This window comes from Hyposmocoma kahamanoa, unplaced genomic scaffold (genome assembly GCF_003589595.1).
Source record: "Hyposmocoma kahamanoa isolate Upper Pololo Valley unplaced genomic scaffold, ASM358959v1 98930, whole genome shotgun sequence".
Classification (NCBI taxonomy): Eukaryota; Metazoa; Arthropoda; class Insecta; order Lepidoptera; family Cosmopterigidae; genus Hyposmocoma; species Hyposmocoma kahamanoa.
Window position 1 is genome coordinate 92,869 of NW_020655726.1, and position 27,617 is coordinate 120,485.

The 27,617-nt window shown below is 40.7% G+C and overlaps 1 protein-coding gene and 1 pseudogene across 1 annotated transcript; one reads left to right on the plus strand and one right to left on the minus strand.

Annotated features, from left to right (window-relative positions):
* LOC113238933 overlaps nt 1-17,797 on the plus strand; it is a 79,288-nt pseudogene extending 61,491 nt beyond the window's left edge.
* Nucleotides 17,798-20,773: 2,976 nt separating this feature from the next.
* On the minus strand, nt 20,774-24,425 carry LOC113238934. Its single transcript, XM_026475782.1, has 2 exons — nt 22,532-24,425; nt 20,774-20,892 (listed from the first exon to the last, which is right to left on the minus strand). The coding sequence occupies exons 1-2, from the start codon at nt 24,423-24,425 to the stop codon at nt 20,774-20,776; spliced, it is 2,013 nt and encodes a 670-aa protein (XP_026331567.1).
* Between the last annotated feature and the right edge of the window lie 3,192 nt (nt 24,426-27,617).

Below are 27,617 nucleotides of genomic sequence, written 5' to 3' on the forward strand. Positions count from 1 at the left end.
TTAATTCAAACTTATAAATTCTAAAAATTATTGGTTTGCTCTGCTTCCTGCAAAATTTGTCCATTGAAATTATTATTATATAGTTATTTTATAAATTGTAATTACTTATTAGTTAAAATTTAACTTATTTGTCTGGCTTACTGAGCCGTCTTGAACTGAACGAAGTTAGTTTTATTAAAATTCGTTGTCAAATGATGATTGGTGTTGACCCAACGAATCACTAATGGAATTGTTTATCAGATTCTCTAGTAGATTGTTTTTACGCGGCGTCGCTATGAATATGTCATCTGCAAATATATAGGTATCCCGTCGGTTGTAAAGTAGAAATGGTGTTGGTTCAAGCACTGTTGGAATTGTCGCGACATTGCAGTGCATCTGGCATCAGGCGCAGGCAACTCCTGTGCTAAGATGAGGAGGATGCTAACAGGGTCAGGTTTAATGCGGCTAAAACACAGGCGTGTCTTTTCTCATCAAAACGGAGTCCCCTACACCTTACTCCGACTTTCCGAGGTGTATCCGTGCCGATAAGGGACCACCTTGAGCTACTTGGTCTGGACTTATCATCCAACCTCAACTGGCCAAGCGTGTGTCTATTATATATATAAAAAAAAAGGACAACTGCATCCCTACTGCACGTAACGTTTAGCAGTTCAAAAGCATTATGAAAATGTTTAATGATAAAATATAGGCTCCTCAATGAGTAAAAATAAGTGCACTCCGATAGAAGTATCTACCAATGGAAATGGATAAATAAATAATTAAATAAATAACTGCTCAAGTGAAGCCGGTATTTACTATACATATTTCTAGCCACGTATTGGCGTGGCTAGAAATATGGCCAGGTGTGCGCGCAATTTTTAATTTGTAAATATCTAAAAGTATAATAAGTTTTCTGTATTACCAACATTGACCTGTTGGTCAATGATTAACGAATTCAGGTCCATTTTAGCTGAAAAAAAGTTGTAATGAAATGAAAAAGTATATTAATAGATTTTTTAATTTTAGTATACTTCAAAATCTTGTGACTAAAATTAACTAGCCGACGACGGCTGCATAAAACGGAAGATGCAAGTTTTTCCTTTTCCAAATATTTTTGAATACATAAATTGTTTGGTATGTTTTCAAACTTTAAGCTTTGTGCATTCCAAACGTTCCTGTAGTCGATTTTGGTCAGTGGATAGACGAATTGTAACTTCCCATGAATATGCTAGAAATATTGCTGGAAAGTAACGAGGATTAACGCCGAAGTTGATCTCGATTCGTCAGACAATGTTGGGTCACGATTAGAAATACATAGTAAAGTTAACTTGTTAGTAGGTTTAGATATATAGATACGTATATACATACTTAGCAATGATAGCTTAGTTAGAGCACTTTGTAGTTGTTGTTGTTACTGGGATGGTGTACTTAACTGTTAGCCAAAACAAAATGTTCTCCATTACGTAAACGCTATCCAATTTAGATCGTCGATGAAAATGATCAAAAATGAAATTGTCTGCGAGTTTTAGCTTTACATTATGTATATTTAAAATATTTTGTATTTAGAAACACTGATCCGTCAATCGTGGAGCCGACATCGCCATCGGCATCGGCGTCAGCGCCAACGCTGTCCGCGCTGACGCCAGCGCCAACGCAGTCAGCGCTGACGTCGACGCCAGCACCGACGCCGTCGACGCCGACGCCAGCACCAACGCTTCTAGCGCCGATGTCGACGCCGACACCGACGCCAACGGCGACGCCGACGCTACTGCCAACGTCAACGCTGCTAACTTCAACGTCGACGCCAATAGCCCCTTTATTGCCGCCAGAGCGTATGTTCGCCTATGGCGCCAACGTCAACACGTTGTCGACCGTATCGGACTCTAACCTAGCTCGTAGTGTGGCATCCTTAAACCGCCTCCAAAGTAAACACCAGAGTACGCCGACAAAATGTGACATGTTGTGACAAATGGAGTTTCGCCACTCTTGTCAATCAATCAATCAAATCAATCAAATCATTTTAATCATTTAATCATTTCTTGTGCCGTTACGTGAGTGATCTTATGTTATTCCCTAGATTAATAAAACATCAACTCCGTACAAAATCAGCGCAAACATCCCGTCTCTAATATGTCGTCACTTCCGTGGTTGCAACTAATTAATTTTTTGAAGCCCCGCGTGTTTCTGCATAGTCATTCCATGTTACCTTCTGAAATCATGTATGTAGCCAAATGGTAGCGAACTAATTTTTTTTATTTACGTTTATTGTATGATATGTGGTTATTCTGGCTACAGTAAAGCCGCGTGTCCAAAAGTACACTGTTACTGGATCTAACTACAGAGATTGACCAAATTTGCGTTATCAATTTTCTTCCAAATTTTATTAAATAGAATTGACAATGATGGAATCCGTTTGCCATCGGTTGGACCTTTTGGTTCGTTTTGAATTGCCAATTGTGATACCTCGTCAGATGGTCCTCGACTTTATTGTACTTAAAGTAGACTATCGCGTCAGTGCCGCGGGTGTGAGGACAATCTTGAGGACTAAATTCATTATTACGTAAATTAGAAAGTTACAAAACAGAAAATGTGGACAACAGGAGGAGAAAGAAAAAGCGCTGACCGTGACATATGGATGTCCACAGAATGACAATCGTCACGCACAACATAATGTAATACTTGAATCGAGTCAATGTTGAACAGGACTGTAGGTAGCAGTCATGAACACTGCGCACGGAGACAGAAATAATATTTTATTATTCGTGTAATAAAGAGAATAACTATGATAGACAGGCACGTTTATGTTTGTTTTTTATTTTTTAATTGCCTGCCATTTGCCCGCGACGAATGAAGGGTCCTCGAAAGACATTGGCCTCTTAGATAGGTAGATTAGGTACATTATCTGTTCGTGTGATGTGTTATGCGACTCGAACGACTCCAACAGCCACGCGCCATAGCGCCGGCGACAATTGGAACACTATGCATTATATTGTCATTGGCACGCCGAGGATATGCAAAAATCCAGTGATTTGCGATGTACAACTATTGTACGTCTGTTTGAGGAATATTAACTAAAGCCAATTAAATCTTTATTTCGCAGGCAAGCAAATTACACTACAAAAAGGTTACGATCATTGAATTCTGTTGCTCATTCGTAGGGCAGATTCTCTGAGAATAATGAGCAAGAAACTCTAGGAGCAACCCTTGTAAATAAACATTTCTAAACATTTGTCTTATTTCAAATATTGTCATGGATCGAAACAACCTCCAAGAGCTAAACGGGTCACCACCACGGATTTTAGTCATCTAAATACGCAGAAGTATAATGACCTTTAGCATAACATTTTTGTTGGACTTTAGTGTTAAACCCCTTGGAAGGCAAATTTTGAAATTGCAGGCACATGGGACCTGTCAACTTATGTCTCAGGGTAACAGGCGCAGTGGCAGTGCACCTCAAATCTTTGCAATTTAAAGTTTCGAGTAGCACTGCAACTGCGATGGACAGGCGTAGACACGACTTCCCGTCACATGATAACATAAAAAAAATTTCAACTAAAATCTTATTACATTGTCGCTTAAATGAATTTGCGACTTTGTGAAGACGACTCTCAATAACAGTTATTTGTCTTATTAATATTTTGTCTGTCACAATTTTTTTTTATAATAAAATTACTCTTCTCAACGTAAATGACATCTTCATAAAAGCAATGAAGCACGTTTCTGCAGTATAAACATTATATTATTACCGGCCGCATTACTCCAAAGCAAAATGCCGTATGTCATTAAACTGTGAAAGTAGCTGCTGAAGTAAACAAATCTAGCCGTTTTTGAAAGTTCTTATTTTTTTAGTCGTCTGTAGCAGGGCTGAGCCGATTCGCCGACTTACTTATTTGTTGCCCCTATTGCCATTTAGCGTCTTATGTTGTACCTACTTAAAACACAACTGTATCTATAAGGTAAAATTTTTCGTTTATACCTATATTCGAGTTCTTAGGTTTTCGCGATTGTTACACATAGGAAATGAAACTATTTTTCCGGATTTAAATCGCGTATATTTGTTTTTTCAAACTAAACTGAAGTAGTCAACCGTGACCATGGGACCTGTAAAGGGCCCGAAACGTCGGTTTGTTTGAAAAAACAAATATACGCGATTTAAATCAGGAAAAATAATTTCATTTCCTATGTACCTATAATGTTTGTGACCGTCCGTCTTACATTGGGCAATGTAAACTTCTCACAACTTTTTTCGTTCAGAAGTTCAAGTTATTAACTGCAAACCCATCTACTACTTTAGACATAGCATTGTTCACATCGTCATTGAAACATTGGTGCCTTTTAACTTTAAATAATAAGGCAGTATCATCAGCAAACATTACTACAGAGCTCGGTATGTAAGTCATTAACATAAACTAATTATAAAAATTAGACCTAGTATTCAACCTTGAGCTGGGACCTTGCTAATTACGTGCACCTGATGGTAAGCTACACGCCTATCCAGTATATAAACTATACGAGAACAGGCGCTTGTCGCCTTGTCCATCAAGATAGGGAAAGATTACGAATATAATTATGAAGGTGCTGTTTGGTGGAACATTTTTGCCTACCTAAATATAAATATCAAGGGATATTTTAACATGTGGACTACCTATAACCGTGTTAATCAGACGTGTTATCTAACTATCTATCTATATGAGGATACGGATGGTGATATTCGCAACAACCCTGTACAACAGCGTCTGTCTGTACGAAAATAATCAGAAACCTGCATGTTAAAGAAATTTCAAAATTGTACGAATGCGCGGGAAGTCCCCCGACTTGCATTGGTTCTTACCTAAACCCGCTTTTTAGAGAAATTGTAATTCGATTTTCACGTGAAAGTATTTTTATTTTATTATTGAAGTCATACAGTACTGTACAGTATATAAATCATACCGTCTTAGATTTACTGAAATGTCATTAATGCATGTTTCTGCGTGGTGAGTTACAGACCGTCAGAAGTCAGAAGACTGCGCCGTGTGTAACTCAAAACAGAAAATGTGAGCAAATATTGTACTTATATAAAGATCAGTCCCTTAAGTGTTTTTATTGAGCGGCATTTGCTTTATCTACAAACGAGCAGCAGCGTTTGATTAACTTAACGATTTTAAATGTTCATAATTTGGTTTCCTGTTAAATGTTTAATGGTTAGTGATTAGCATTTGCAGGCGATTGTTCGTCTTGCCAAAGCTGAAGCGCGGAAGATACACCTACGTGTTTGAGACGTTTCACAATAATGAGTTCAAATCACCTACACTTCAATATTATAATCTCTAATGGTTTTCTTTATTACGTGTCTCCATCTACAAATTACACGAGTTGCGTGCGGTGTGTAGCCCTGCACGGAGGCATGTTGGACGCGAGCGCAGCTACGATAGCGAAGATGCGACAGTCGATACAGATAAGATGTACTAGTGCTGCACTTGAAAGCTGATTGATTTATTAGCTGACCTCGTGCGGCTGCTGCCAGTGCCAATCGTCACATCACGCGGTGTGACACGCACCTAGGTGCAACAAGCACTTCCCTCTGCTGGCAGGTCCGGTCTACACAAAGGTAGGTGATGCGTTCGATAAACAACAAATATTATTGCCGATCAATCCATTTGGTGCAATTTAAGTGCAGTGCATTCTCTATAGTTGGTTTTGTCGACACGATGTATTAATATACGAAGCACGAGCTTGGTACTGTTTTTTACTATGATCTCAATGTAGACAAATACATATGTATTTTATTATAATCATTAATACAAAGATCAAACACTCAGCAGCAGCTAGAAGACGTCGGTTTGAATCCGGCCGGATCCAAGGAATTTTTGCTGAGTGGTGCTTATTACTTGTTAGTGGTGGTTATTAATACAAAGATCGAACACTTAGAAAAAAATCGTTCGATCCGGCCGGATTCGAACCGACGTCTCCTAGCAAAACGGTGTTAGACGCTATGCCAACTAAGCCAAAAGTTAACTACCAGTAAGAAATATTCGAGAGAGGTGTTAAAAATCTATATATTAATGTATTAGGTATATTTATATTTGTAATGGTACTAGGGAAAACATGTTTTGCCGTAATACATTCAATGGATCGAGGGCAAAAACAAAATTCCACTACCACTAATGGGACAATGGCAAAAAACAATTGCCTTTCCTGTACGCCTGGTGCATACTGGGCCGTACCGTACGCCTGGTGCATCCTGGGCCGTACCGTACGCCGATTGGCAAAGTCTTTTACCACGATGGTAAGCATTATAGTGTATGCCATCGATATGATGAAAAGAAGAAATAGATACAAGCTAAACAACAAAACACGTGTCTTCCGGAGAGTTCTCGCGTAGTTACGGGTATTTCCACAGCGCCGTATCCTATCTAGATTGGACGTTACGCGATCGACATACGGTTAATTATATTATGTACATTCCGTTGCGTTGCGCGACATTGTAGACAAACGAGTGAAAAAGAAAATAAACGATTGTTGCAGATCTAAATCGCTAAACTAGATAAAATATACTATTTGTTTTTTCAAACAACCCAAAGTTGACTGACTGACCGTCAGCCGTGAGCTTAGGCCGTGACTGACCACGGGACCTGTAAAGATCCTCTGAACTGTTGGTTTGTTTGAAAAACAAATTTAACTGGTTTAGAGCCGAAAAAATGTGTCCGTCAGGATGGCTGGACCAAACGAGATATACAAATCAAACAGTGCTCATTATGTACTATCTTTTTTCTACTATTTAGTAAGTACCTTTGTTGACATATTCTACCTTTGTCCTAGCGGAAATATTAAAGAAATGAAGTGGCCAGCATTCTGATGTCAGGTTTTACGTACTTTTTTTCATTGTTTTAGGAAGCTTCTACAAGAAGTTATAAAAAAATATAATAAAACGCCTTTGCAAAAGTTATCTTCTAAAAAGACAGTTTATCTTCTCCATATAATTGCTAATAATATTTTTGCAGGCGCTTAGAATATGGCTACAATGGTTTCTGGATTATCTTTGCAAGCAAAATTTTGTAACAATTATTATATTAATTACTAGTTGAAGTGACCATTACAATTGTAAATTCCATTTGCAGGTATTAAGGAATGCGAACGAATTATAATCAATTATTTAATAATCGTTTACTTATTGTGTAATAGTCGGTTACAAATGAATACAAATGAAAAAAAAAATACAAACAAACCATTAAAACAATCGAAAAAAATCCAATATACAACATCAAATGAAGAAATCCGAAAATAAGATGAAAACTATGTGGAAAATGATAAAACCACGTACTAATAAGAATATAAACAAAAATAAACGCAATTTCACGCTAAAAATTCAAAATATACTTATATCAAATCCGAAACAAATATCAAATAGTTTTAATAAATACTTTGCATCAGTATGCAGCGCGCTCACGACCAACCATAGCATCGAAGCCGGAACCTCTGGTAGCGGGGACAAGCAACGCACGCGCGTCCGTCGAGTGTTGCGTCCAATAGTGAACACTATGTACTTGAGCCCGGTCGAACCGCGCGAAATAAACGTAATTATACGTTATCTAAAAAATAAATACAGCTATGGAATAGACGAGATACCATCCGCGCTTATAAGGGTATGTGCAGACGAATTGACGTTTCCGTTTTATACGCTTGTCAATCAGTCTTTTGCCGAGGGTATATTCCCGGATCTTCTTAAACAATCCCTGATAAAACCGATCCACAAAAAAGGAAGTAAGTATGATCTGAGTAATTACAGACCGATTGCATTATTGCCCGCGGCTTCGAAAGTATTTGACAAGGCAATGTGTAGCCGCCTATACTCTTTCTGTGAAAAGTACAATATATTTGATGAGTCGCAGAATGGTTTTCGGAAAAATCGTTCAACTACACTTGCGACTTACAAATTTATGCAAAAGATTCTGGATACACTAAATGAAAAAAAGTATGGTATCGGTATCCTATTGGACATGTCAAAGGCATACGATAAAGTTCGGTATGATATCTTACTGGATAAACTTTACGGAATGGGTATACGAGGTGACATTCATAAATGGTTCGCATCCTATTTAGAAAACAGAATCCAGTATGTAGGAATCGAGCATTATAACTATGAGACAGGGGTAATAACTCAAGTCAGATCTGAGCCCCAAAACATGAACAATTCGATACCACAAGGAAGCGTCATTGGGTGCATACTATTCCTGGCTTATATAAATGACCTCCCAAAAGTAATAAATGTTCTTTTCGCTGACGACATCTCAATATTAACCTCTTGTAAAAATAGTGCCCACTTAAATCAAACCCTTCATAATACACTAACTACAATTGTAACATGGATGAATGATCACAATTTAGAAATTAACTTTACAAAAACCAAAATTATAGAATTTAGACCCTATCAAAAACCATCACTAAATATTAATTTTTCGTATAACCAAATACAAATAGAAACCGTCAATACATTTAATTTACTCGGAATAGATATCGATACAAATATAAATTGGAAGCAGCATGTACAAAAAATCCCAAAAAAGCTATCTAGTTTTACTTACGCCTTAAAAGAAATAAAGAAGTCAACAAATTTACAAACTGCCCTAAGTGCTTACTATGCGTACGCTTATGCATGGCTATCATACGGCATCATATTGTGGGGCAATAGTACAACTGTAAATGACCTCTTTATTAAACAAAAAAACTGCGTAAGAAGACTAGCAAATATATCAAGAACAGAGAGCTGTGAACCATTCGTTAGAAAATAGAAAATCTTAACCCTAACATCAATTTACATTTTGGAAGTTTGCAAATTTATAAAAAAGTACCCACAATTTTACATTAAACTGAGAGACGAACCAAGACACCATCCCACAACATACGGAAATAATCTCGTAACACCGTTCTCAAAATTGGAAATGCATAGATCGAGACCATATTCAATGTCGATAAAAATATACAACAAACTACCGGAGCATATAAAGCAAGAAAATAAAACAAGTATTTTCATAAATAACTTAAAAAACATTCTTTCTAATAAAAGTTACTATACAGTGCAACAATATCTGGATGATAAAATTACTATAGCGTTGATCTGCCTCATTCCTATTTTGCTGTCCATTATTATCATATCCATATTACAGGATTCATATGTCTTTCATTGTACCTATGTGAATAAATAAATAAAATGAAGTAGATAAAATGTTATATAATGGTGTAAATGAATGTTATTATCGTCTAATTAAAACTAGTATAACACATAATTGTACAATTAATAATATGTTTAAATATATGATAAGAAATATAATAAGAAATTTTGTAATAATAATTATTGCTAAGGCTTGAAATGTAATTAAACCATATTATAAGTTGTTATATTGCTATGCCCTTACAGGGTATTACATGTATACGCAATATAATGTAAAATTTGTATTATTTATATTATGTAAACTGCAATAAATATATTATTATCATTATCATTAAAATGGATGGATAAAGTTTTAAAGCAATTTCTGCTAGATTAATGTGTGTAATTTGAAGAATATTTTAATGATTAATTCTTCTATGTGCAACGTGTCCCACTCGTCTTCTCGCCTCAGGCACTCAACCAGACCACTATAAGACGCGCTAGCTGCGCGCGAGACGAACGCCTCGGCCACACACCACCGGAGCAGACGAACTTGTTCGTCCCTGCGGCTAACCACAAACCCCGGCGAGTTCATACCGAAGTCCGGGTCCGCCAGAGACGCCCGTGAAGGCGTATAACTGGCGGAGGGCTTAGCCCGGATAGCCGCCGTACCCTGGTTTTGCCGTCGAGCCCGCAGTCTCTCCGGAAAACCCTATCTCTCGGGTCGGTACATAGGGACAGATAGGGGCAGATATGGGCAGTGGGTTAAAACCCAATCAATTCGCCCGGATCTTTGCCCAAAGCTTTAGATAACCCATTTCTGCCCAAAATCGTGGTTAGCAACGGCAAATACGGAATTCGGTATAATTCCGTACTTAGATTTTACAAATTTTCTATGTAAAAAATATTTTTAGACGATAAAGAGGCACTTTACACCCACCTTGTTGCAATCCTGTGGATTTTCATCACTAAGGATGCACATTACGATTCGATTTTTATTAAAACCGATTCATATTATACGATGTAACGATTTTTTAACCGACTTCAAAAAAGGAGGAGGATATTTTTTGTATGTATGTTACGCGATTTGTGAACCGATTTTGATGATTCTTTTTTGTTCGAAAGAGAGTTCCTCATGGGTGCCTCAGTATTGGTCCCATGTGAATTTGAAGAAAATGTTCCACCTCTAGGGTGGCTAACTAATCCTGTTTCACGCACTTTCCGGTAACCGATTTGAATAAAACTTGGCAAATAGATGCAATTCCACGAACTTTTGAGGTCGATTTTTTTAGTACAAGGTCAAGAGCACGTCAAGCTTGACATTTAAGATTTCAATCCAACTCTATGCCGCTTACGATAAGAACGGTCTAAACCACAAAGTGTCAAACTTGACGTGCTCTTGATTGTACTCTGTACTGAGATTATTGTATCGATTTATTTCAATGCGAAATAGAAGGCAAACGAATCGCCTAGATCAGAAACCAATAAACTTTTGTAATAATATCATTAAACTTGGACAAAACTCGATTTGCAACACATATTTAGTTCTAAATAGATTTTGCCGTCCATTTCGGGCGTTAATGGGTTTTAATCCGATTTAAATCCGGTGTTAATAACGCCGAGTTAAAACCCGGGCGCTTGTACATCTCTGTTTCGGGGTTTCATATGTTTGATGTACCTACATACAATTTATTCTATACAATCATTCTTCTTGGATTTTGGTGCAAGCGGACGTGTGCATTGACTTATTTCTTGTGATTGTTGGTGTTTTTGACTTGGATCCGGACATCGAACATCGGCCCCCTCTTACTATCTAGGGGCGGTGTTCATAAGACGGCGCGTCCATCTTGGATTTCATCGGATCTTTCGCACGACGCGCGTGACGTCGGTGAATGGTCGTCATCGTGTGCCGACGCCCTGGACATCTGGCGGAGTCGGCAGGAACCAACTGTGAGTGAATTGTCAGTTGGTACTGGAGCTGGGATTCGAGCGCGTGCTCTGTAGATCCGCGGTCTGTCGCTCTTTGGTAGTGCCACCAGTCAGTGAGCGTCACACGGCGAAATTAGTCTACCTGTGTAGTCTACCGTTGCGGAGTGTGTGGCATCGTCTGGTCTACGTACTCTGCGGCTACGAATACATGCTACGCCCAACAAGCACACAAACTGCTTAAATTACTTCTGTGTAACTTAAAAGTTGTATATTAGCTGTTTAAGGGATTTACTAATTCTTGAGTTCTTAAGTTCTTCAGTAGCGCATTCAAAAGTAATTAAACAGGCAAGTACAATAGCCGTACAACGGTAAGATTAATCCTAAGAGAGATAGAAAGACTAGTCATAGAGCTATTTTATGGGCATTTGACGTAAAGCGAATTTGTAGAGTGTTTTTGAAGTTTGAATGGAGTTATTAGCTTCGCTTTAAACGCTTTAGGTGGTATATCGTATATTTCTAAAGCCTTGAGCTGTTAAATAGATTTTACTACAGCGTTTGGAACGCTATATTTACAGCAGAGAAATATAGTTCTACAGTGGCGCTTGGACCGTTATATTAGAAAATTCTACAGCACCTTTACAGTACCTAGCTTAATAAGGTGAAACAAAAGCGTAAAACAATCCGTTCCGTATTACGGAGTGGCTTAGCCATATAAAAGAATATCAGTTGCTTGCTTTACAAGCTTTTGCTCTTAAAAGAAGATACTAACTGCTGGTGTACTTCTAAAATGTACAATAGCGTGTCAATACCACAATTGTAAAACCGAAAGCTCTACAACGATGAATACTGACGCACATTTACCGCTCACATAGCACCTTTGTGTCTTTGTACTAACGCACATTTACGACTATTGTAGGACCCATAGCGTATAAATCGGTGCCCACATTAGGGGTACAGCGGCGCTGTAGCCGCTTATACATCGACTGTAGAACTTGTTACGAACTTCTAACTGGCTATTGTACGGCTTATTATTAGAGTTTGTGTGCTAGTTGGGCGTCACACTACTCTCCTACGCATTCTGTTACAAAGTACCACATATGCCACTATGAATTAGGCATTAATTTTTAATTAATAAATTACTCTTATAACATAGTGATAAAATGCTATGTCGGGTCAATGTATTGGTTGCATGTAAGGTATTTCCCAGCCTCTACCTCCTCAGACGTCGAGGCTGGCAACATGTTCGGCCTGCAACAAGTGTTCTTGTAACCTTTGCGGTAATGTCACTTTGGAATTTGTTAAAACAGCTCCACTTGACTGGATTTGCCCTGATTGTTCGAGCAAAAATACCGAAGGGTGACAATACAAATGCCCCCATCCGTGGAAGTATGGCTCAAAATATTACACTGAGGATCAAAGGCAAAATTAGCACGCAGCCTCAGCAACCACAATATAAAAACTGCATTAATCGTCTGGAATTGCCAGAACTCAAAACGCCATCTATACTGGTTTCAGCAGCGCGTTTGACAAGATATATCGCAGTTGCTATTAGAAAAATACCAATTTTTGGAATAGGCCGTTCATTACACACATGGTTGGGGTCATACTTAGAGAATCGGCCCTTTGACTGTTATCACGAAAGGGTTTTCCTCAAAACCAGATGTGGCAACTTCTGCCGTTCCACGGGGCTCGCAGTTTGGCCCGATCCTGTTTCTTATTTTTATAAACGATATCGTTGAACACATACACTACGGTGACTATTATCTATTTGCTGACGATACAAAATCAATTAAATCCATTCGCTCCGCGGAAGACGTACAAATGTTGCGGGAACATCTTAATCGTATAACACTTTGGTGCGATAAAAACTATATGGAACTAAATGTCAGTAAATATAATTATAAAATTTACCAGAAATATTGTATTTTATTGTATTGTTAGGTCTGTATATACTTTTAAACTTTCGCGTTGCATTGTACTAACATTTTGAAACGGGAATAAACGCGTTTATACACAAATAGGTATTTTTCACACCTACCTAGTTTCCCGACGTTTCGGCCAGGTTGCACTGGCCGTGGTCACGGGCTGACTGGTAATGCGGTGTTTACGTCTCCATCTCGGCGGTGGAATCTTCATCCACCCGCATAACATTTTTTTAAACTACCGCCACACACAACACCTACGGTGTCACTATTCTGTAGCACAGCCGTATTCTAGTACGCAGTCGATCGATGAACATTGAGTTTTTGCAAACACCGGATTCCATGCTTCAGATAATTTGAAACCGTCCTCCCGGTTGAAATTATTAGGGTGTTTTTTGATTTCAATCCCTTCACGTACAAGTCTTGAATAAAAGTGACGATCGGTGGAGAGAACCTGCGTACGATGAAGCTCAATCCAGTGATTTGTACCCTTTTCCAGTAAATGTTCTGCAATAGCTGACTTATTACATTGGCGATTTTTTACAGCTGCGATGTGTTCTTTGACCTTTTCAGTAACAGTTTTCTTTGTCTGGCCTGTGTAGCAACTACCGCAACTGCAATCAATTTTGTTAACGCCAAGTGTTTGAAGTGGTAAGACATCCTTCGGAGTACCCACCATGTTGTTTACTTTTATGCCCGGAGTGTGTATTATGGGTATGGAGTAGTTGTTAGATCTGCTTACTATATTTATGCCACTATATGAAGAAGTGGGCCGGGTGCGGACTTAGGTATCACTCTCGACAATAAGCTTAGTTATGTTGCTCATTACGGACACATTACAGCACATGCCTTTAAAATGCTGGATTTCGTTATACAACTTCCTTGTCCGTAGTGGCATTGAGTTTGCAAAAGTTATTTGGAACTCCACTTATCAGGTGCACATTGATTACATTGAACGCGTACGAAAAGTATTTACACGATATCCAGCTTTTAGGGCCACTGGCTTTAGTTACAAAAATGAATTCCAGTCCTACTGGAATATTTCAACAGGTTTTCTTCTACAAGTTGCTGCGGGAGCAGGTAGCTGTTTGGGATCTGGATTGTCCGGAAGCATCATCGAGAGTCGCCCGTACTGTTCCACGTCCAAACTCAAGGAAACAACTTAGCAAACCTTTTCACGTGCCATTTTCAAGGATAAATTTAATTCCCCGGTGTCTAGGATGCTTTCCAACTACAATAGCTTGAGTAGTCATACAAATCTTGACATATATTTTAATAGTTTACCCCGTCATATTGGATAAAGTTGTCGCGGGCCACTCATTAAATATTGGTAGATAATTGAATTTTTTATTTTTGGACTTTTCAATTTTATTTTTATGTATATTTTTTATTTAAAATTTAATCTGATGTAATCAATAGGAATGAAATGTATATTTTCAATAGAATAATACATAAATAGTTTATTATTTTAATTATGTTGTTTTTAAGTGATTATGACAATGATGTGTTCGGCGGTAATTGACTCACATACTGGTCTTGTATTATTATAATAATGTATGTAAATGTTAAGTATGTTAAGCTGTTGCTGAACCAATAAATAAATAAATTATTAAGGATGTGAATTGCAATAAATAAAGAATAAATTATAGCGTTCGGTTTTTCGGTTCAAACGATTATATTCCAAACTAAACTTCATGAAAGTGTGCTCACTGATCTTTAAAGTAGTATATTCCAGTGGGAAGTATCATCAACTTGTCACAGTTAAAGTTGCATAAACAAAAGCTCATTTACTTAGAGTTGTGGTTACAGCTTAGCAGGTGTGAACATGGCGTTAGCTAGCACGTGCGCAGGTGGTGGGAAGGCCGGGACGGTGGTGACAGCGGCGCTGCATTTTTACGCCGCCGCGCAGTGCCTCCTGCAAGAGCCTTGGCCAGCATAAGCTAGCGTCTGCAGTGAGTGCGATCAACCTACCAGATAGATTGAGAGATAATGTAACGAATCTGTTTGTCATTTATATAGGTAGATACGTATAAGTCATAGTTATACCTATATCATGTCATAATTATCGTCGCCTTATTCACGTGCCGGGTTCACGAGTCTTTCATTAGCGTATTTCGCTTGCTTGCGTCGGCTGCGCACGCGGCGTAGAAAACAAAGGCGTTTACGAGTTTTCCACTTTGAGTTGCGCATGCGCGGATCGACACTCTCGAACCGGCTGCTTCTCTGTGATTGGCCAATAGTGCTGTCCTCCGCAAACGTTTCCTGTAGCTTGCGTGGAATTATCAAGCTTGCTAGGTATCAAACTCACGCAACAAGCGAGCGAGCGACTCGTGAACAGTCCTGCGCGCGCACGCGACAGACCTTTGCTTATGCGCGAAACGAGTGACGCAAGCGAGCGAAAAACGCAAGTGCCAGATTCGGGAACCCGGAAATTAGAGCGCAAACCTCGCATACGCGTTTACACATAGTTCGTTTTCATATAGTTCGTTTTCACTGAATTTTGTTGAAAAAAAACTTATAAACTTGTTGCTCAAATATATTATTGAAATAATAGAGTATCTGAAAGAGGTATAATTTAACTAATTAAAATGCTAGCTACTAACACTATGGCGTTTACTACATGTTTAGGCAAGAAGTGGCTGGATGAATTTCTCAATTAAAATATCCTGAATTGTAGTTGCAGACGTTTATTCTCGATATACATTTAGGAAGTACAAACTGACACGTGTTCGTCGCTGGTTTTAACAGAAGAGAAGTTTTTTATAAATACCACCACTATTGTCAATAAAAATTATGGAGAAACTATAGGAGCAATCACAAGTGAAAATGTGATTGCTGTAACAATCACTGTAGGCGCTTTAAGGCCTAAACACTACATTTTACACAACATTTTTATCTTCGTCCTGAAAAATTACATAGAAATCTCATACGAGGTATTCACGATAAGTCGACGATATAGGATATATGTATAATACAAATGTTGGTTATAAGTAGATTATTATTATTTTCTGTTTCAGATGGAACTTGTTTTGACTTCATTGTAGTGGGTGGTGGCACAGCGGGCGCGGCGCTGGCTCCTCTCCTCGCGGCCCTGCCCGGCGCCACTGTGCTGCTACTCGAGGCTGGCGGCGACCTGCCGCTCGACGCGGTCGTGCGTATTCCCATCGGAATTTCACATTCTAACACGTAGCTAATGCACGATTCTCATCAATGTGTGCTCATTTGTAGGTGCCAGGCTTTAGGGGCATGCTGAAAGGCAGCACGTACGACTGGAAATTTCAAACCGTCAACGACTTGTATTCCAGCCAAGCTCTGATCGGTGGCAGTCAGAAGCAACCGCGGGGCAAGATCTCGGCGGCAGCGGCTCCCTCAACGACATGGTGTACGCCCGTGGCTTCCCGGCCGATTACGAGCACTGGGCTAGCGTCGCCGACGATAGCTGGAACTGGACTAACCTCTTGGAGTACTTCAAAAAGTCCGAACATCTAACTGACGAAAGAATTGTTAAAGAGCCTGCGCTGCTGGCGAACCACGGCTTTGGCGGGCCCATTGAAGTGTCCGGCCTTGCCGAGTCTACTTTCGATATTGACAGGTTTCTAGACGCGTTTAAGGAACTGGGATTTAAAATGGTGAAAGATATGACATCAACCGACGAGATCGGCGTCGGCCGATTTTCACACACCATCAAGCAAGGGCGCCGCGCCAGCTCGCTCACCGGCATCGGCATGCTGAACGAGGCCGCCGCCAAAAGCAACATCCACGTCCTCAAGAATGCCACCGTCGCCAGTGTCCTTATCACCAATAACACGGCATACGGCGTGCGGGTATTGAAAAACAACAAGGAGTTACACTTTCATGCCAATAAGGAAGTAATTTTGTCGGCGGGAACGTTCAACACGCCAAAAATACTGTTGCTTTCAGGTATCGGCCCAAAAGAACATTTGCAGAGTTTTAAAATAAGGGTAGTTCAGGACCTGCCCGGCGTCGGAGACAATCTGCAAGATCATGTCATGGTGCTTAATTTTCTTGCGGCCGACAACGGCACCTGCTACACCGATGAGGCCGCTAAGTACATGAACGTCATCCGGTACCTCCACGACCGCAGCGGCCCGTTGGCCGTCTCCAACAGCATGGGCGCCTACTCGTCTTCGGACCCGTCGCGGCCCAACGTCCCGGACTTCGCCTTCTACCCCACCTGCTTGCCGGTCAACGCCGGGTTCGAGGACGAGTGCGCATCGGTGCTGGGCTTCAACGACGACATCTGTTTCAGATTGGCGGCCTTGAACGAGCACCGCGAGCTCATCGTCGTGGCCACGGTTCTCCTCGAGCCGAAGTCCCGGGGTAAAGTGCGGCTGCGCTCCACCGACCCTCTCGTCAACCCTCTCATCTACTCCGGCACATTCGAAAATCCCGAGGACCTCGAGAGGTTCCCGGCGGCCATCCGGCGGGTGCGGGCCTTGGCCAACACGACGCACTTCCGCAGCAAGCGCGCGCAGCGGCTGGCGGAGGCGGCGCGGCACGCGGCGGGCACGGCGGCTTGGGCGCGGTGCTGGACGCGCGGCTGCGCGGCAGCGCCATGCCCGCCGTCGTGCGCGCCAGCACCAACGCGCCCGTCGCCATGATCGCCCGGCAGGCCGCCGCCTTATCCGACGGGATTATTCGAGGTGACTTTCGGGCTGGTGTCGTTGTTGGGCACGCCGTATTCTTAAGCTATATGTTATTGTTAATATTTTTGTATGATTATGAATATAACAGTACCCGTGTAACGGAATTTGATTCGCGTCGGGCGACCGACAGTCATCCGGAATATGGTGAACCGTTTGGGCTCTATAGCTGACGTTATCCGGTGCCAGTACGCACCGCACCACTTACGAGCGTAGAAGAATACCACGTAGGTAATTATTAATGACTAAGAATGAATTATATTTTCAAATACTGGTACCACAATCGAGTCAATGTTGTACGATGAGGTGAAAAACAATTTGAGCCATACCTGTTGGAATGCGGTGTGAGGCGGGGGAGGCCAACCTCGCCCAAGCTATTCAACTTATACAAAAACGCACTTCTAGGAGAGCTGAGCGGTGGTCGTGTCGACTGCTATATTAACGACATATGTATCAACAATATTAGCTACGCCAAGACGGCATGGTACTGCTGAGCGCTTCAGTTTGTAATCTAACGAAACTGATAAATATTGAACAATACATTATTATCATTATTATTTACTTTATTCCTCCCAGCTTGTTAGCCGGTTTGAACCACATTTATTATTATTATTAAGTACGTACGTCTTTGTCACGTAAACGCAATCGTTGCTGTTACGAGGAGACACTTTCTCGCCTTCGCGGGAGCCGTGTCCTTGCCGTCCATCGCCGCCCTACGTCTCCGACATCGGCGCTTCCGCACGTACCTTGTATACGTAATATCAATGATATTATACTTCTGCGTAATATTGCCTCATTACAACATCATGATGATGACCATGATGTATTAATGAAAGGGAACCACACACCTCCTTATGTGACACGTTATTAAACGGTGTCAGAGTTTAAGAGACATGTTTGCTATTAAAAACTCGACGTGCAAAAGTGGTCAAATACAAGTAACATTAAAAACGGAATGCGTATCAAATAATTATAACTTTTTATTACAAAAACCCACCTGAAGAGTTTGTGGAATTACATTGGTTCACGGAAAGTGGGTGAAATCCAATGAACCGGATTCATCCCTGCCACCCTTGAAAATACACTCGAATTGACAACTCCTCCTTTTTAAAGTCGGTAAAAAATTCCTACGGATACTTTGAAATTAAATTATGATTGTGGTGTATATTTGTTTTTTCAAACAAACCGACGCTTTGGGCCCTTTACAGGTCTCATGGTAACGGTTGACTAAACGGTTGACGGTCGGAAAAATAGTTTCATTTCCTATGTGTAACAATCGCGAAAACCTAAGAACTCGATATATGATTGTTGTTTCAAATATAAATAAAGTAGACGATATTTTAGAATATGATATTGCGCTGATAGCTTAGTCACTTTGGCCGTTGACTTGGAATACATTTATTTGCACGGCCTTTAAAATTATTTAATAAACAACGCACACTCATAACTCATAGACACTAGGAGGAAACCCTGTATGGAGGGTGCTATGGAAACACGTATAACCAACAAATTGCACTCAATCTGACGAGAGAAATAAATGCAAACCATACAATATTTCACCCGGCCCGAGAATCGAACACAGACCTTTACGTGGCAGATCAGCATAGTAACGGTTCGACCACGGAGGCAGTTACATACGTTTAATACTTAATTATGAATTTTAACCATTCTGTCACATTGTGTTGTTTTCGGTATTACATCGTAAAGGTAGGTAAAGGACTAAATACTCTGTCAGGATATCTTTGTTATGTTTCATTAGATGATGTTACGAACAGTTGTTCGTGTTAAAAAAACACATATGTTCAATGAATATAAAAAGAGGGCAATGGCAATAAGATTTTTGAACTCCGTTTACAAGATTCAGACTTTGGGATACCAGCAATCGCTCTAACGTCCTTTTTTATGCTCTTATTTTATGCTGTTTAGGTTATAATTAATTGTATGTATGTGTGTTATGGCAACATCTACATCGTAAGTAGTAATCCGTCGTAGAGTATTCAGTTTAGAGATTCCAAACAAAAACAAACCTGACATCAAACACGTAACCTTTGTAATACGGAATACATAGAGAGGTAACTACTTATCTTGAGTGCTGTTTAGTTTTTGAGTGGTTTCATCCCCGTTCGTCAAACCGCATTTGTTTATAAACGTGCGTGGCGCCAGTATTCTGAACAGTATCGATTTAATGTTACTCGCACAAAAGAATACCAGTTTTTTAAGGTTTTCCTTGACTTTTTATTATTTTCTATTTTTTTATTTTACACTTTTTTGGTAACATCTACCGTGACCATGTGGCCGAGAGAGAACTTAGTGAGTATCACATGGGATGCGCAAACGTTGTATCATTTCCTCGGCCAGATTATACAACTTTCACCTGCGCGCGCGCACCACAACAGCTCGGGCGCAGTCCCGAGTGCGCGCACGCGGAGAGCACACGTCCGCGACCGACGGCAGTGAGTGACAGTGATGAGTTGCGATGGTCGACGAAGAGCGCTCCTCCTCGGAGAACGTCGGCATGGCGGGCGAGCTGGGTCGCGCGCCCACCGCCACCGTGTCCAGCCTCAAGTCGGAAGACTCCACCGAACATCTCATCTGCAAGTCGCCCCCGAAAGTGAAAAAGATCAAATCGATTAAGGAACAGAGTGTGACTTCGAAAAGTGTGGAAGCGGGCAGTGAGACGCCGACGCGCAAGAGGCTGGTGGTGGTGTTGGGGCTGGCGCATGTGGTGCTGGGTGCGCTGCTGGTGGGCGCAGGCGCGCTGGGTGTGGCGCGGGGCGCGGCGCTGGCGAGGGTTGGCGCTGGGCTCTGGGCCGGCTGTGTTGCCGTCGTAGCCGGCGTTGTAGGGGTGTTGGCCGGCATCAACGACTGCTACGGCCTCAGTAGCGGAGCCAACGGGTAAGTCGTCGATTCTCGTCGTGTACTCACTTGCCTGCGCCGCCGAGTCGGATCAGCTTTACAGCACCTGCCTACTTACACTAGTGATTTATAATCGAACGACGGGTCCGTTTTGTGCCTAAATTCGAAAATGGTTCAACTATAGCACCCTAGTACTTACTTAGGTACTTATATTACAAATACATTTTATTTGCGATAATTAAACACGTTTGTCGAGCGCCATTCATCCAGTTAGCCGTCGTGTTACTATTACATCAACACTGCACATAAAAGTGGTTTGACGCTGCCGCTGGTGACAAGATGAATATTGGTGACTCGATGTATGTTGGCGGCGCCATCGGTGACATCGGCGGCAGCAGCGGCGGCGGACGCGCTGGTTGAGTAACATTATTTAATTTATCAGCGCCACGGCAGTTGCATAACGCCCGGATGACTATAAATCCATGCAAATCAAACAATTGATTAACGCCTGATCAGCGCGTCGCCGCCACCGCAGCCGCTACCCCTGAGATTTTATCTCCTATTAATTTCTTCGACCTCCACGTTTTTTGGTGACTAACTAATAGTTTAGTTATGTAACGACAAGTTTAATAAAATTTAGGTACCTATACTTATTTTGCTTTTTCGAGCTCCAGTAAAATTGTTTTGATTTTTTATTTATTTATTTATTGATTCAAGAAACAAACAGTCGATATAAAACTATTATTACATTAACGAAGATATATAAAGTAGACCTAGAGTTTTCTTCATTTATAATGCACTTGAAATCTTAAAGACTATCAATATGTATGATCAATATGTAGAACAAATTACAGTAGGGCGTTTTACTTTTAAATTTTTACAGCAAGTTACAGAAATTATCCACATCCACGAATCTGCTTGTATATAAATGTCTGACGTGATCGCCTAATAAAGCTATTGCCAACGAAACATTTTTGCGACTCTTAACTGAGAAAAGTGTATTCCTACGACAAGATCTTTCAATTTGGCGGGGTACTCTAAAATCTATAAGATTCAGTAGAGGTGTGGAATCAAATTTATTATTGACTATTTTATATAAAATGACAGTATCTATCCTCTGTAATCACGACGACTCTTGAGCAATTCGATTTTATGACTATCTGTAGAGTCCTCATAATCAATATAATCATGACCAGTCTTTCTGTCAAGTGCACTCTTTCAATTCTGTCTATGTGGGAGTTATATAAGGGATGTAAACAGTACAGGCGAACTCTAATCCACTACGAACAAAGCTATTAAATAAAATTTTATATGCGAAATGACTTTTGAAGTACTGTCCCATACGTAGGATGAACCCGAGCTGTTTAAAGGACTTGGCAAGTAATCTTAGTGTCATCTGCATACATTAGCAGATCAGAAAAGGTAGTAATATAGTGATGTCATTGATGTACCTAAGGGGTGAACAACAACGGACCACGATGTGAGCCGTGATCAACCGGAGGTGATACATTTGTAAACAGATATAAAACCCCTATGCACCACTGCCTGGCTCCTATTTTCGATATAAGACTTAATCTAGCGTAAAAAATATTATTAATATATTAGAAATGTAACATTACCTACACATAAATAAAGTGATATCAGTAGATTTTTGTAAAGTCTGTACAGCAACGGATAGATGCAGTTTACGACGAAGGTACAGCGAGCCGAGCAGGAAGTAGTGTGAGTACATCACAATTAATGCCTGCGCCGGACCTCAACAAACACATGCACACTGACATTGCGCAGAGAACTGCAAAACGCAGTGATTAACATGCTTTTTTTACTGGTATCAAGTTCTTCATGTGCTGCTAAATGAATTTGTTCGAGTGTACAGTACGTTCACACTAGGGTGACATGGTGTCAAAGCAAGTCGCGCCCGGTGTGTACGCAACAAGAATAACAAAAATAAATAGTTTATAATAGACATTGAATACAGTAAATTATCATAACAATATATAATACACGATGTGTTACAGTGTTTGCGTTTGCATTGCAGTAACAATACTTACTCAAGTGCGGTCGGGTGGCCGACACGCACTTCGCCTCGTCGCTGTAGCTATCGATCCGAGATACCTCCCGCTCGGTAGTTACGTAAGCGCGGAGTTTCTTTAACAGCGTAACTGTACCTTCGAATATAGCACGTCCAGGTCTCATTATCAGCCTAACCTGATAGAATTCAATAGAAGTGTTTGTAAAGTTGTCGAAGCCATTTTCAGTATAACTCTGTTGAATGATTTGTTTCTGAAAATTGTAGCGCATCACCCACTCAATGGATGCGACAGTTCTTTTAGCACATTTTACATCTTCCGAGACTCGATCGTGGACGAAGTCCGCGACCGTCCGAATAGACTGCGCGAACGCTGGATCACTCCAGGGCACTTGTGTCCACTCAAAGCACGCACACCAATGAGGAAGCACATCTGCTTCGACGCAAGAACGAGTGGCCGGTATCGGCTGCACCAAGCTCATGCCTCTCGGTAACTCGGACTCAGCCACTTTGTAATGATTGATTAGTCGCTTGAGACCCACTGCGTCTAACACCGTTGAGTGGATGTCAAACGGTGTGGTGAGGACGTTCGCGTTAGTTCTCAAAAACTTCTCAGCATCAGGTCGAGCTTTTTTTAATGTATCTGGCAAAACTATGGACATAAACGGGAGTCGTTCTCCAACAGCGTCCTGATGGGTCATTGTCAGTTCCGGAAACATGGACCCACGGTCAGACATGACAATAAGTAAAGTATTCACTAAAAATCCACCTGCTTGCAATGAGTTCAACATATATGATATTTCATTGTCCACGGCTACCAAATCATGATATTCACTAAAAATATTAGATATTATTGTAAAGCTGAAGCGTTTATCTCGTATATAACTAAACTGATGCGTTAAGTTTATCATTTGAGAGTGTATGGGCGCGGCTGCGACGCAGTCGTGTGTGGTTTGTCGACACTTTTCCGACATTTCGCGCTGTTCCAGGAAAAGAGGTCTTAAGTAATGATCTGTCGGCTGGCGTCGGAAATGTAACTGTAAAGTACTTAACAAAGGCAAATCTTCGAAGTACGCGGTGCGATAGCCGTCGGAATGCAACTGGCCGAATAGAAAATACTTTGGATCCAGTTCGTCTTTTTCCAGCGCATTATTCAATTCGAGTTCAGTTTTTCCTGTTAGAATAGGGAACAACGCCGCCTGCGGGCCTTCATCTATAATATTATACCCTTTAAGCACAACTGCGCCGAGCTTCTGCGTCAGGACTTTATATGTGTGTGGCAAACGTTGCAAGGCGTCCTTGTGTGACAAGGAACGTAGGCAAAGTATGAGCACATTGGGCGAATCTTCGCGACTGCGAGGTACCGCTACTGAGACTTTACGAAACCCGGCCTTCAAGCCATTCCACCGAGGTGTAAACAGTTGAAACGGACGAAAGGTCTTTTGGACGCAAGATATTTTAACATGATCCGACCTTTCTAAGGTATACCTTTCTCTACCGTCCAGTTTAATGGGAAACGTTGTGTAATGTTCATAATCGTTGATGAAGATGACGTCGCTATAGTAACACTCGACCGCTTTGAACTCGTTCAATATGTCTTGCAGAACGAAGCACTTGTCCGCTGAGCACGTGACCCAATCTCTTTCCGCGCTCGTTGTCCTGGATATGTTGCCGTTCGTTAACACAATATTTTCAAGAAACGTGTGTACCTTGGGCATGGTGCATCCTGACCCTTTTTCTCCTTTCATCCTCAACATTGCCGTCAGGCGGAGCAGAGTCTTCATTCTACGCATGTCAGATTCTAACTTTATATCCACGCACACGTCCTTTAAAGGCATTAACAGGTACAAAGTTCCAAATATTAGCAAATACGCTATTACAAGAATAACTTGCATCCGTCGGCGCGATGTTCTCATTCTTACGTACGCTTTTTGTTGGCTCGTAAATATAACAGTCCTGTTTTAAAACATATTGTTTTTTATATTTCCAAGTATACTTCTATTACATCAATTCACTACATTATAGTACGTCTATAGACTCGAAATACCTTAACTTAGAAATGCTGATCATAAGAAATACGGCGGCATAAAATAAAAAGAAAACAATTATAATACCTTATATTTGCCCGCATATAATGACACGCAGTCAAGGAACAAGAAAATTTGTCAGGAAAGACGCAATATTAAGAAATTCTTGGAAAAACTGCATAGATACGCGCGTTTGTTATCAAACTGATCATTGATCATATTTTTTTTTAAATTCCGAGCGAGTAAACTGACTTGACGTAACACATTGTAGTGTTTTTGTTTTTTGTCATTTAAGATGGAAAAGAAAACCATAGTCTAAGGTTTCTGTCCTCTACGTTTTTTGTGACAATATCAAAGAGGTTAAAAAAGGTTGTATATGGATGATGAATAAAAGTTCCTTTCGTATTTTATTTATACATATATATAAAAAGTTTTGGTTTGATATGTATTTATTCCTAACTTTCCATCCTCTAAGATTTAATCCGATGCCGTAAAATCAATGTAAAAACTGCTCTAAAATGGCATCAAAACAAACGACCATGAAGGACAGTCAATTGAAAAAAATTTAAAGAGGCATTACAAAAGGATTTTGGTACTTTGTAAGCTTAGAGTTTTAAACCTGGAAAAATTTTGTAAGTGGTTGAAATGTCAACGTTAAAGCTAATAAACAGCTCCCATACATCAAAAGTTATGTAAACTTTTGGTTATAGTGACCCTCCCTATCAATCTCTTGGTTGGCACTATAACATGTGTGCGCACAGGAACCTTATAAGTTCAGGTTCTGTCCCCAGATCAGCCAGAATACGGGGTTGTCATAGACCTTTGTCACTTGACTTCATCCGGTTCTCTAGAGGCTAGTGCCTCGGGTGAGCCGCCCCGGGTGCACGTAGGTATAGCACCCTCCCTATTTTCCAGATAGGTACCGAAGCTGTAAAAACGGTCACTTCCCGTCGCGCTCCGTACGACTAACGGTTGCCTCCTCTAAGCCGTCGACTCTAAGTGCACTACCAAATTTCCTCATTGGTGGCGGAGCTGTAAGACGCACTCATTTCCCGACGCCGAAAAACGGTTTGTCTTCAGTTCCCAATAACCTAAGCGGCTGGAGGGACTGGAGAATATCTAGCTTATCCTCTACTAGCTCTCCGGGCTAGTGCCGGAGATGCCGTAGATGTTCGGACGTAGCTTCCCACTTAAAGGGCTACTCACGTGCCCCGCGCGTCTCCTCACTTCCCTCAACTAGACGCGCTAGCTGCGCACGAGGCAGACAAACATGTCCGTCTCTGCAGCTCACCACAAACCCCAGCGAGTACATATCCTCTACTAATCTCCGGGCTAGTGTCGGAGATACGAACCGAAGTGTCCTGCAACAGTGACCAAATTACAACAATGGGCAACTCAGGTGCCCCACGCGACTCCTCTAACTTGTAGTAAATTGTTTAAGTACACGTATTATTTTGTGTTATGCCTATCTTTCTTACGTATGCTTAGCGGTGGAAGGGGAGAGCCTGGTGCTCTATAACACAGGTCAATCCTGTATTATATATACATTATGTACAGCCGTTTTTCTTCGGTTTTATCCACTGCACTTTCATCTTGCCAAAAGCAACTTTTTAAAAGGCTTCACTCTTTGGGCTAGTAGAGCCGAGCATATATTTTTTAAATTATATCTATAAAAATTATACAATACGTATGGTCATGTTTTAAATATTTTATTCAACTACACGCAAGACGCTGAAAACATCCACATCTCAATTATTTGTGGAAGAAGACATGCAACAAAATAAGTTAAGGCACACAAACATATTGTACGTATATGCACTTCAACTTCAACAAACTAAACTAGGTGTGGTCTAACATGTTGTTTTTTAATGAAATCAAATGAGTGTGCACGCATGGATCGAGTAAGTCAGACAATAATTTAAATGCGGTGATATATTTTTGGGACAATTTTAATGATTTTCAAGACAGCTCATTCCGGATTCTGTTTAATTTTTACTCGGTTCCGAATGAGGCGACCCGCCACCATGATGACATGCCTACCGCACTGCTAGCAAAGACCTGAGAATTATCATGTTGAATTTAGAAATCGAAGGTCAATAAAATAATCGGCGAAATGGAAATCGCCGGTTAATCGATGCTACGAACTCAGATTAATTTGGTCCAATTCCGGTTTCGAGGAATGTGGCTCTATGTCAAAGGTCAGCGTGTGTTTCGGACTGCTAGAATTAAGAGAAGTTTTGTTTCTTCTGAGTTAAGTCCGGAACATTCTATCTTTTTGTCTTTGATTTACCATCCGTTTGGCAGGAAGCGCTTTTCTTCGTCCCTCCTGATGCGTGCTGTGTTTTCTGCTATAATTCAAAGCTATCGTAGCTTAAGATCAGACAAGGTTGTGACCAAGATTTCGTCAATTACAAAGAAACCGAAAAATGTAGAATTATGAATTGGTACGCGTGACGTCGTGATGGCTTTAACACGGGACATGTCATTTGTTTATCTATTTATTATGTGTTTACAAAACTATGCACCAACAGCTTCCCAAAACGTCTGTAGGTTTCTTTTAATAAAAAAAGAGAATTTAAATTACAGCAACATGTTAACTCTTACAGAAATGAATTTAAGTAAAAAAAAAGCATTTACTTCCTTGTAAAACTTTATTTTACTATTATCAAATAATTATTGTATATCTCGGCGATCAAATAAGAACATTGGCCAATGATGCCCTATGAGCAAGGGAGTGTTGTAAAACAGAAAACGCTTTATTCTGTTTTAATTAAGTTAAGTTAAGTTCTCCTTCTCTCATAGTGTTTTTTCATAATTTCAAATTCTAAAGATCTCTTGCGAGAACTTCTTTACCTACATATCTTTAAAGTATGCGAAGCCCAATTTGATGTTTTTCAAATGTAAGACCGGTAGTTTAAAGGAGTCTCTCAATATGATGCATTTCGCTCTGCATCGGGTGTCGTGCGCGTGCGCCGGAACCGCACGCTCCGCTGCGTTGGCGCTCGCTCGTGCAGTGCGCGGCCAGGCGGGCTAAATGCATAATGGTCGCCGTCGCGAATAAATACCAGTGTGAGATTGATA